This window comes from Manis javanica, chromosome 11, assembly GCF_040802235.1.
Source record: "Manis javanica isolate MJ-LG chromosome 11, MJ_LKY, whole genome shotgun sequence".
In the NCBI taxonomy this organism is placed as follows: Eukaryota; Metazoa; Chordata; class Mammalia; order Pholidota; family Manidae; genus Manis; species Manis javanica.
The window spans coordinates 82506496-82519080 of record NC_133166.1 but is presented as its reverse complement, the minus strand read 5'-3'; the positions used below and the strand labels follow the sequence as shown (position 1 = coordinate 82519080).

Below are 12585 nucleotides of genomic sequence, written 5' to 3'. Positions count from 1 at the left end.
ATCCTGCCATTTGCAACAACACGGATGTGCCTTGAGGACATTATGCTAAGTGAAATAAGTCAGACAGAGAAAGACAAACACTGTATGATCTCACTTATATGTGAAATCTGAAAAAGTCAAATTCATAGAAACAGAGATTAGAATGGTTGTTTACAGGGGCTGGAGGGTGGGGGAAATGGGGAGATGTTGATCAGAGTGCAAGCACAGTTATAAGATAAATAAATTCTGGGGACCTAATGTATAGCATGGTGACTCTAGCTAACAACACTGTATTATATACTTGAAAGTTGCTAAGAGAGGATCTTAAATGTTCTCATCGCACACAAAAAACTGTAATTATGTGGAGTGATGGATGTGTTCACTAACCTTATTGTGGTAATCATTTTGCAATATATATGTGCATCAAATCATCACACTGTATACTTTACACAATGCTATGTGTTAATTATATCTCAATAAACCTGAGATAAGAGGAGAAAAAAAGAACCGGTTTACTTCTCTCCCTTGGTAGTTCTTTGTGAGGCTGAGATGATCAGTCACTCTTTGAATTAATGCTTTGCGCTATCTGTTCTGCTGTAGAAAGATGATGACACTGATGCTATTTATATTGTTGCAGTAAAGTCTTTGAGTTGTATGGATTTTAAGTTTCTTGAAGTCAGGAAACTGTGTATGTTTTTTAACGCAGGACAATACTTTGCAAAATCAGTATTTCATATTGATTTCAGTAGTAATCTTTTTAAAGGTCAAGCAGAGTATATGATGTTAATGTTTTGGTCCTTTGTAATTTTTATATAAAATTGTATGTTTAGAGGAGCTTTGAAAAACAATGTAGTGATGGAATCCTGGATGTGGAAGCAGCCCGGATATTAATTGGTGCTATCAAAAGCTACTGTCCCATCCGAGGAAAGTGAGTGTAACACTTCATTAATCTATATTTCTAAAATTGAGTGGGTAAAATTGTGATAAAGAATGAACAGAGTTAAATGTCCAGATCAATCAATCTGTTTCATCTGTCTTCATTTATCAGTCTGTCCATTCATCGTATTTTACTTGTTTTCATTGTTTTTCCCTGAGGGTTCATAACATTGGTTGTTACATTAGGAGATTCTGGAGGAAGATCTGACTACAGTGTATTTGTATAAGAGACTCAGGGAGCCATGAAAGAGAGCCCGTATGGTTTCAATTACTATTACAATTATTTTGTCTTTATATCATATTCACTAAGTTATTGGATGGGGAGGTAAGGAAGTCTGTAGCCTGCCATTAGATGGCTCCCTGGGCTGGAACAGGCTATGGAGGATTTGCACTAACTGGTGGAGCTAATAAATGCCATTAAATCTTGTGGGAAAAGTTCAGTATCTTAGAGATATGCTGCTATCTGGTCACAGTCCTGGCAAACATGAGATAGTAGTCCAGGACAAAGCTGTGGAGCAACAGCGTTGGAAATCCAGTCCGAGTGACACCTAATGTTTCAGCAGCCTGGTAATCTATCTGAGAGATCAGAGTCAGTGCCTAGATACAGTTTATCAGTTCCTAGATAAAGGGCCCGGTCTTCAGGGCCTTGGAGCATCTTGGCACAGCAAGACAAAGGGGAGCTTGATTCCAAACCCCGAAGATTGGTCTGGAGAAACTTTAATCATGTTCTAGTCATGTTTACTTAGCGTTGTTATGTTAGTTTCATTTAGTTATGTTCTATCTCAGGTCAGGAATGGTTTCAGGAACAGAGGTAGTAGGAGTCTCATATTAGAAATGTTCCTGTACCGTGACCATGGGTGGATAGGTGGATGGGTACAGAGGCTCAGGACTGAATATATTTAAGAAACCTTTTTTGATATTACCCAAAAGTACAATATTTGCCTTTTGTTATAACATAAATTTTTTTCTCTGTTAGATTCATGAGTATTTATGATGTTTTAACTTATGTAAGAACTAGAAGTTGGCTTATGAAGTTCAAAGACATGTTAACTTCTTTGGAATACCATAAAGAGAAGTCACCTGGACTTCCATATGGGTTAAGTATTGTGACCATTTAGTAGCAGTATACTTGAAAATATGACCTTTTCTGTATTGTCAGAGTATATTACCTTGATTTTCCTCATTAAAAAAAAATAATATGATCAACTGTTACTGGTTGAGTGGTGAAGGAAAGAGAAGAGGGCTTCTCCTCTCCATACTGTTTTAGCAACTTCACTGACACCTCTCTTAGAAAATGGGCAGGAAGAAGAAGAAACGTGTGGTCATGTTTGGATTCTTCAAGTTTTAGTTGCCATGTCTTAGGGTCACGTTACCCACTGGGCTGCTTTCGTAGTCATTGGGTATAACACTGAGCAGGGCTGAGATATGCATGTGCGCTGGATCTAGCTCTCAATTTAATTTAATCTGTGCCACAGGGTGGTTCTGTTTGGAACTAGGAAGAACAAGGCATGGGTTTCATATACCTATAATTGATTTTCTAAAATGTCACAAGTTACAGATTTTACTTGTATAGACTCCTTGCTTTGTTACGTTAAGTTGTGAGCTTATATCCTTTTTAAAGTGGAAAGACAAGATGTAATTAATGAGAAGATATCGGAGGATTTAACGCTGTTACATTTTATAACAGGATGTTAACATAGCTTTCATAACAAATTCCGATAATTTTTACTTTCTTCTACTAAGTGTAAGGAGAAAGAGAAAAAATTTAAACCCTTGAATCTTGACATATATCCAGGTAACCTCTTTCTGGTAGGCTCTACTTCAGATGGACTGAAAAATTTTTTAATGTATGTCATGGTAAATATCAAATAGAATGTTTTTTTCCTGGTCTTATTTTTAAACAATGCTGATGTTTTACCCTAAATTTATTTGTTTCTTGCTTTTGATGTATGAATCTTTGAATTGTTTCCTACATATTGTCTTGATTTAAAAAAAATGCTCCACATCCTTGATATAGAATAACAAGAGCCATATTTTATCTCTCTTCACTATGATTTTTATGTATAGAAAGTATGTTTTAGACTTTTGTTTATCTGTTGTTTTGTATTTATAATCTTTTTCAAATTAATGTTAGTGATTTGTTTAAACAAATATTGAACTTCACATCTTAATTGTTATACTTTTAAAGTAATCTCACATTTTATTATTTTTTTCAGGAATAATAAATTTCTGATTTTTGTATACTACATTGTATTTTCAGAAGAATTTGAATATGCAGGATATATTATAACATTAATCTACATTTATCCTATAATAATGCATCTATGGCCAATGGCAAGAGAGTTAAATGTGGCAGCACTAATATCAGTAAACTACTATTTTATATTTTTACATGCATTAGAATCAGCATTGAAGGTACTATTAAAATTAGAGTTGTATCTTATAAAAAATAACAATTCATATATTTTGAATCTCTTCTTGTCATATTTTTGAAATAACTTGACACTGGAAGCCATTTGCTATAATAGTTGATAGCATCCTGGAATTTTAGTAATCTTTTTGAATTTTCTGAATTTAATAACAAACCAGTATAATAGGCAAGGTCTTGGATATCAGATGAGCATTGTGAAAGTGGGAAGAATCTCAAAGATCAGGTAAAAGAGAACTGAAAATCCATACATGGATGTTTCCCTCAAATACTCTCTGTTATGATGCAAAAAATAAATAAGTGAATAAAACCAAACTGGGTTGCTAGGTCCTTGTCATAATGTAAGATGAGAACTACTGTTTAGGTTTAATGCTTCAAACACGATTTATTCAGCACTACTGTTTTCACACATTAATTCTTAGTATTACAGTGAATCTATTTACTGCTATTTTTCATTACTTGTTTTTGGTATTCCTGCTTCATCATAGATTATATAAATATTTTTGAATCAAATTACAATTTTTGATATTGCAGATTAAGAAGAATTTTTTTAGAATTCCAATTAAATAACTTAAAACCCAACTTTTGGAATATGACTCATCTGTAGTTGAGGATTTAACTGTTCATTTTTAAGATTGTCCCACTCCACACATATGCATCATTGTATAGGTGCTATGAAATGACCTATGTTCTGTGTTTTTTCTAAACAGATAATAATTTTGAAAAGGAAATATTTTCACCAACACTGGAATACTTTGGAATTTTTTTTCGTGATTATTGGAATCATTGATATCCTTTGTATATACTTTGTCAGATTGAGATTGATCAACATGCCTTTTATTCAAATTACCGTAATAATAGGATACCTCAGAATACTTAGGCTTATTCTTGTCATTAAGGTAAAACATCACATTTAAAAATATTGGTATTTTTTTCCTTCACTTTTAAATGTGTTAAAAGAAAAAACATAATTTTGAAAGAAATTACAGGGGTAGCTGTTTCTTTTGGAACACTCTCTCAAGTATCTAGTTGGTTCACTCTCTCACTTCCTTCAAATTATTGTTCAAATACCCCTTCCCACAGAGACCTTTCCTGGCAGCCCTGTAAAATGGCAACGTGATTAGCTTTTATTTTCCCCCCATAGCATGTATCACCTTTTCACTGTAGGTTGTGTGCACTCTCCATGAGGTAGGGATCTTTGTTTTGGTCACTGTTGTAACCTATGGCTCTAGAAGGATGCTTAGCATGCAGTAAGTACTTAATCAATACTGGTTGAATGAATGAATGAATGAAAATGTTGCTGCCACTGGAAGCAGGGTGATCCAGGAACAAGTTCTCCAAGTTTTAGTAAAATTTTCTCTTAAAGCCCTAACTGTGCAGAAGCATAAAAATATTTTCTCTGTAGCCCACACTCTCATGGCATACTGCCTAGAGAATTTCATTTTACGGTGACCTTTAATCTCCTTAACAGTTATTGTTCCCTTTTTTATGGCTCTGGTTTTGATTCTGAAGATGGCTTTTTAGTTTTACAGGCTTAGTTCAGACTCCTCCTTTCTCCCTTTCCAGTGGAGTTAGTTGCATTATATAAGCTTTTAATGTGGGAGCTTTAGATGATTTCACTTGCTACTCTGTTTTTTTTTTATTGAGTTACTTAATTCTTATGACATTAAACAAGTTTGCTATTGTGGATGGAAGTTACAGAGGCTTCATATTAAGAAAAATTGCAACAAATCCAGATGATAAAAACATACAATAAAATCCTCCATCTAGTGCCTATTCTCCAAGAAATTTTATTTCTCCTGAAGGGAGAAATGTTTGCATGCTCAGACTTGTGCTTGTACACTTTCTTTTGTGTTCCTTCCTTGATTCTGTGTTAACCAAACTTTAGTGTTCATAGGAATTACTAGACAGAATTATATACACAAAACCTGCCTTAAGTGGTAATTTTGATTAGTTACGATTTTTGCCGCATGAGCTGAGTATAGAGCAAGGTGCTCATATAAGGTATAACCCACCATAATGCTAATGACTCTTGAAATTAGATTTCAAGTATGTAGTATGAGGTGAAGTCTTAAAATGAAAGGTAGAAGCTTCCTTAGGTAATCAATCCGTTTTTATGCAGAGATCTTATGCAAATGAATGGAAAATAATTATAATTAAAGTAATACTTTTTGAAGAGTCAGGTTGAAAGATGTGAAGATGTATTGTTGTGGAAGTCAACTCTGTAGTATGAACTTGTTAAAACGCTGATTACTAGGGTCCATTCTCAAAGTTACTGGTTCAGCAGGTCTGGAGTGGGACCTGATAATTTGCATTTCTAGTAGGTCTCTGGGTGGTGTCACTGTTGAAGCAGAGACAACACTTTGAGAATGTTTGCCTTAGAGGGTGCTTTTCCTCAGCAAATTTTCAGGGTTTTTTTTTCTCTGTTATTCCAGATAACAATACCACCACTGAAAAATACTGTTGACGTGCAAATCAAAAAACGCCTCAGCCTGATGTATAGTATTACCAAAGGCTATGTCAAGAGTCAAGAGGACACCAAATTTTTAATAAAACAAATTTCTAGTCGAGAATCGATATATCAGGTGAGAAACAAGAACCAGTCATTTGGGGGGAAAGAAACTCACTGAGGGTATTCATTTAAGACTATACATATATATGACCCAACAAATAAACTGTAGCAAGTGAAGGGGATTCAATTGTTTATTATTTTATATGAAGGGCTGCAGAAAGTCGTCTGGGTTCTTTAAATTTCGGCTATCATTATCAGACTCACTGATGGTCATAGAAGACAATCTATTTGTGTTTTGTTTTCTGAGTGCAGAGTGGAGAAGAGATTCTGTCTCACTGATGGTCATAGAAGACAATCTATTTGTGTTTTGTTTTCTGAGTGCAGAGTGGAGAAGAGATTCTGTCTGTAACATTCTCTAAAAAGTAGGTCATTTACAAAAGCCTCCACATAGGAGTTGAGATTCAAACAAGGCTTCAATGAAAGCGTAGGTTTGAAGTGGAGAGGAAGGGAGAGGGAAAGATTTGACAGTGAAAACTTGAAACACTGGTATGAGGAATGGGTGAGTAGTATCTATCATCTATCATCTAATCTATGCATCTATTATCTATAATCTATACGTCTATCACTGTATATGTTATCTAATCTGTCATCTACTTATCTATTATCTACATCTATCTGTCTATCTGTCTATCAGTATCTATCTATCATCTATCTATCTGTTATCTGTATCATTCAAGACTCTCTCATTTACAGGCAGATGAAACGAATCTCCTAACCAGGTTCCCTCTCGCCAGTCTGTCAACTCCAGTCCACTGTACAATTTGGCACAGTCATGTTCCTAAAAGGGCTAATTTTATCCTGCAAGGCCTAAAGGTTAAGGTCTTTGAATCCACATATGTATATCAGGAGGGAGGAGAGAACACAGAAAAGGTAGTAAAATATAATCATACCTTCATGAAATTTCCAATTTCATATCTTGAAAATAACGTAGTGAAAGAAGTTAAAGTATTCCTTCCAGCCCTCCACTCTCCCAGTTTCCAGAAACAGCCCCACAGTAACCATTTCTGCATTAAACTCCTCTCCTACTTGCTGTAATACTTTAATAATATGCATGTGTATGTATTTAATTATTGATTTGTTATCTCTAAACAGCCTTTATTTACTCTCTGCCATAGAGTAAAAGGACATAAGAACACTCTTTCAGCCTTTTCTTTTTCTTCCTCCCTTAATTTTTTGGAGCTATTAATTTTATAGGGAAAAGGTTGATAATATTCACATTCTATTCTGTAACAAAAGCCTTCATTCTTTTCAATAAATGACTATACAAGGAAAACAAACAAAAAAACAAAATATCCCAACCATTGCATACTATTCGCTATCGAATCTATTATTTGATTCAATCCATAACAAAGGAAATATGATTCATTGTCATTAAATATTTACTATTTGAAAGAGACTTATAAATGAAACAAATGGTTAAAAAAATTTTTTTTAACTATCTTCTTTCTTTTCCTTTATGTTATATTCCTTTTTCTGGATTGCCATGTGAGCCATTTTTAAATTTTCCTTTTTATTAGGCTGGATTATGCCTACAAATCATTTTTTAAATAGGATGGATCAACTTAAACAGCCAGAAATCTTTTTATCTTGCTCTCATAATTAATAGTTGACTCTCCGAAATCATTTTCTCGAGGACATTGCCCCTCTATGTTCAGTATGGCTGATACAAGTCTGATTTTACTTTTGCTTTTGTAGGTGACTGTTTTTCTCTCTTTAGAGGCTTTTAGGAATGTTTTATCCTTGGAGTTTTGAAATTTCACCCAGATGTGTCTAGGTGTGATTAACAACAAAAAAAATTAATCTTCTGAAGCACTTGGTAGAGATTTTATAATCTGAAGCCTGCCATCTTCTACTACTTGATTATTTCCTTCCCTCTTCTCATTTCTATTTTCTCTTTTTGGCATCTTTTAAACAGATTTTTCAATTTCTGAGTTTAGTCCCTGTCTCAACTTTGCTCATAATTTTCAGTTCTTTTCTTTTTACAAAGAGAGCCCTCAGCTTGATTTTCCTGGTTACTAATTCTGCCTTTAACTGTGTGAATTCTGCTATCCAGTCCTTCTATTAAATTTTTTTTCTTTCCTGACACTTTTCATTTTCCACGAACTTGGATTGCTTCTTTTTCATAGTTACTGTTTCTTTTTTTTAAAAAAAGTGATATTCTCTTGAATCCCTTTATTTTAAAAATTTGTTTCCTGAACTATTCTGCTTTTTGGGGGGCACATTTTTCTCTTCATGACAATTCATATTTGTTGTTCGGTTCTTGTCTTTCATTGTTTTTTCTTTCAATGTTTGGTGATTTGGTTTATATTTTCATATGTGTAGATGAGACCTAAACTGAATAGTATTAACAGCTGAAGGGTATTTTTTCAGCCCAAGTGAGACTCCTAATTTTTAATCAGACAATGAATTTAAATTCTGGTTACTAAAGCTGTATATCTAATGATTGTGTGTGTGTACATGATATCAGGGGTGGGCTGGGGCTTATGTGTTCTGGTTGATGTGCCTATTTTTTGTGGTGAGTCAGTTACCTCAGGCTTTTAGCCAAGAAGCAGGTTCTTTCCTTATTAAATTCAGGAGAGGGAAAGCAGCTGTGAAGATACCTACCTCAATCTTTTTATTTTTAATTTCTAAAGTAATTAAAAAATACCTGGTTAAATATCTCTGGCATTTAAGATTGTATTTTATCATCAGGGACCACTATAGGAAGAGTATACCTGAATTTTAGGAAGGCATTTGATATCTGTCATGATATTTTTTATAGATACACTATAGATATGTTATCTAGATTTATCAAAGCAGTATTGATTGTTGGATCAAATATTAATGTGCAACAAGATTCTATCCTGTTGATTTCCTTTGAATGTTGGAGGTGAAAATTAAAAGGACTGAGAGTCTAGATTTATTTATATCAGAAAGGGCATATATTTGGAGGAGAAATAATTTCAGGAATGGGAAGAGGAGAGAAGTAACTAAGAGCCAATTGGGGGATTAAGAATGTGTCTTGAAAAGTGAAGGAGAAGGCATAGAGATTTGGGGGCACTTACCTCCAGGTGGAAGAGATGAATGCCCCTTGGACATTTTTTAAAGGAGACATAGTAAAGATTTAAGTGGTTTATTGAGATGTGATTAGATATCAAACTGGGTGTTTATGCTGAAAGTGACATGATACAAGAACTGACCAGTCGCAGCTCCCCTTTAGAGAAGTCACGTATCTATCCCGGCTTTCACGATTACGTTCTCTTCAAAGGCAGGCGTTGGTTCCCTCGCTCTCTTGTGCAAGGTCCTTCTACAGCAGTTTTACAGAATTGTGGTAGGTCCAGTCTGGTATGAAGGGGGCTTAGCTGCTCTATCTGTGCCTATGTAAACAGTATGTGGGTGCTGTGGGCAGGCTAATAATCTGGCATCTTCCCAGTATTGATTCAGTGTTATTGAGTGAGAAGAAACAATTTAATAAAAATTGTATACCACATTCTTATGTTCAAAACGAGAGATATATTACATTTGATTTTTCTAAACCCAAAAAACACAACTTGAACTGCTTAAACTTTAGATAACAAACTATGTAAATAGCCCTATAAATAGCACTATGCCATGCATTGTTGGGGTACAGCATCTCAGTCATCTGTGTCTGACAATCCTAGGGAACTGTCAGTTAGTTGGTCCCAGGGCTGTTGGTATAGCCAAGTGTAAGCTCCAAAAAGTCTCAAAGCTAGAGAGTAACCTCCCTGAAGAGCAGCAGGGCTGGGGACCTAGCAGGCATTTGACAATGCCTATTATGTGATTAAGCAGAGATTGTCTAGCCCTGGAGTGGAGCTCTCTCTTCAGTTATGTCAGGAGGTATCTGTAGGATACACAAACTTAAACTTGTCGACACCTTATTTCCTCCTTACTCCACTTGTTTGTGTGCTCCTGATAGCCTGGCTCCCCAGTAGCTGCTCAGCTGGCTACCCCCTCAATGGGGCTGTCTAGAAGAATTCCCTTGGGTTCACAGAGAAGTGCACACTTTTTTTTCTGAGAAATATTAGGCACAGTACTTATGCAAGCTACTGACTGCACACATTCATTGTCATATGAGCATGACCACAGGGAAAGCAGCAGAATTGACATGGGGGGAAGAATTGAGCCAAATTGTCTCCCTCAACTGTATACTGAGATTTTAAAGCCAGAAATGCACTTGGCATAATAAGAATGAATGATTTTCTCAACTTCTTGCAGAAATTAAATGAAATTTTGGAAACCAACAAACAAGATGCTGTCAAAGAACTAGGTAGGTAGTTGGAGCATCTACCTTATTATTCCATAATTTAACCAAATGAAGACAAGTTCATGATCTCATTTAATTACTCATTCATTTATTTATTCATTTGATAAGCATTTATTGAACACATATAATGGGACTGGTATGCAAAAAGGCAGAGCCTGGGAAGGGTATAACAGAAGATAACGACAGAAAGTTAGAGGGGTTCTATTAGCTTGAGTTAAAGTATACTGCAAAAGCTCTAGGTTTTTATACAAAGCTTCTTGGGCCTGCTTTCCTTGTAAGGGGGTCAGTGTGCAGAAGTATATGTTAAAGAGCCTGGCATAAGGCAGGTGCTTAATAAATGGAAATTATTATAAGAGAAATAAAGTAAAACCACTTTGTGTTCAGAACCGCATTGTGTAAGATGCCATATGGACTTATAATGGTCATACTTTCCAAATCAAAATGGAAAGAATATGGCCTAATGAATGAGATGGTAAATTTGGAGACAATGGTCAGAATATTTTGGCACTGTCTCAGAAAATCCAGGACCCATTGTTGCCATTTACATACAGGCAGATTTTTATTTCTATGCTTTTGAAGATCAAGGGCCTTGGAACTGCTGTCTTATGTTTTAGATTAGTATGGAATACTGCAAAGTTTTCTTGATTGAGTCCTGAGAAATGGAATGCCTGTTCCTGTTTACTGAAACTGATTATTGAATGCTAATTATGTCAGGAACTATATTAGTGGCTTTATATGCATTATCTCATTTAATCCTTCTATTACTCTATGTGGCAAATACTACTATCATTTTCATTTTATAGATGATGAAACCGAGGTTTAGAAAGGTTAACCTGCCTGAGGGTCATATGGCTCATAAGTGGTGAGCTAGCTCTCAAATCCAGGTGTATCTGATGCTAAAAAACTTTGCTCTTGATCATGCTGTACCTTCCAAATATCAGGCATTGTGCTCAGTGTTAGGATTACAAAGATGAAACAGATACAGTTTTAGTCTTGACTCCCAGGCCAGTCATGACTTCTCATGTTCATTAAGGAGGAAAAAATATGCAATTTGATCTCAGAAAGACCCACCAGCCAAGGTCCAGGGGCTCTTTATTAAGCCCCTTATTCATCCATTCAACAAAAACTACGTAATATGGAAGATGAAGATGAGACAAATAAGTAAAAAGAATATTGCAAGGTAATGAGTTTCGTAATGAAGACATGTAGGAGATGCGTGGAAATAAGGCAGAGAGAATGATTTTCTCCTACTTGTGGGGGAAGCCATTTCCTGATTTTCGTAGCCATAGAATAGAGATGAAAATAACACTAATCCTTCTGGCACGAAATGGAATGAAAGATATTGCATAAATACCTTGGAAATTATAAACTATTATACAAACATTAGTCATTATTGTGGTTATTGCACTGTTTGCTGACTGATAGTTTTATGTGCTTCAGGACTCATAGAGCATGAGGGTGGTGATGTTGTCATTGCTTTGAAGACGAAGCAGGCAATCCGGAACGGGATTGCTAAAGCTCTGAAAAACCTCACCTTCCTTTGGTCAAGAGGTGTTATTGATAAACATGCAGGCATAGAGATAAATAAGGTAATAAAGCAGTTTTTCATATTGCTTGATTCCATAACCTAGCACCCAAGTATGCATGGTCACTTCAGCAGAGTGTGATGAGTAAGACTGGGAAAAGAGTGATTCGTCTCAGGTGTTAACTCTGTAATCTGCCTGCAGCCTTTTATCACGCCAATGGCAACTCATGCAAATGCTACCTGGCATATTCCATGTCAAAACTACGTGGTTGCAAGTAACAGACACCAACCTGAGCTAGGTTTAGCTGGGAAAAGGACACAGAGTGCCTTACGGAACCCACACTGTGGGTGGCCAGGCCTCAGGAAGGGACTTGAACAAGGATGTAGGAAGCTTTCCAGACTCTCCATTTCCAGTTAGGGTTGCCCTTTATGGCATCTTCTTTCATCTCCACTACAAAATCACTAGGTTTTTCTGCTTTTCTATCCACTGGTGGAATACGTACTGTTCAGTCCCTTCCAACTGTGGCGAGGGAGGTGGGAGTCACATGATAACATGGTAGGGATTGTGTGTGTGTGTGTGTGTGTGTGTGTGTGTTGGTGGGGATCAGGAAAGGGGCAGTTTCAAGAGGAGAGGAGCAGGGATGGTATCCAAATTGCTTGATTGTTAAATGGACTTGAGGAAAGTTTTAAATGTATTTGCAGAAAAAATCAGGAACATAAGACAGGGAAAAAAATGTTTAATGTTTAATCTTAATACTCTATCACATCCACCATCTCTACTATGTATTTATGCAGATAAGGATATATTTAAATAAGGATGTATTTGTGCAAATACAGGGTTCTTTCTGCTTCCTAGCATAAACAGAAAAATGGAAGTTCTG

The 12585-nt window shown here is 35.7% G+C and overlaps 1 protein-coding gene across 2 annotated transcripts in view; it reads left to right on the top strand.

The window, feature by feature from the left end:
- The window catches only part of SLC9C2 (solute carrier family 9 member C2 (putative)), a 96440-nt gene that overhangs the window by 60454 nt on the left and 23401 nt on the right, over positions 1 to 12585 (top strand). For both annotated transcript variants that reach the window (XM_073216769.1, XM_073216770.1), the window contains 7 exons: positions 810 to 907; positions 1892 to 2011; positions 3132 to 3330; positions 4054 to 4242; positions 5779 to 5928; positions 10131 to 10182; positions 11620 to 11768. In XM_073216769.1, the coding sequence (XP_073072870.1) occupies positions 810 to 907; positions 1892 to 2011; positions 3132 to 3330; positions 4054 to 4242; positions 5779 to 5928; positions 10131 to 10182; positions 11620 to 11768 (957 nt within the window). The remainder of the gene's footprint in view (positions 1 to 809; positions 908 to 1891; positions 2012 to 3131; positions 3331 to 4053; positions 4243 to 5778; positions 5929 to 10130; positions 10183 to 11619; positions 11769 to 12585) is intronic.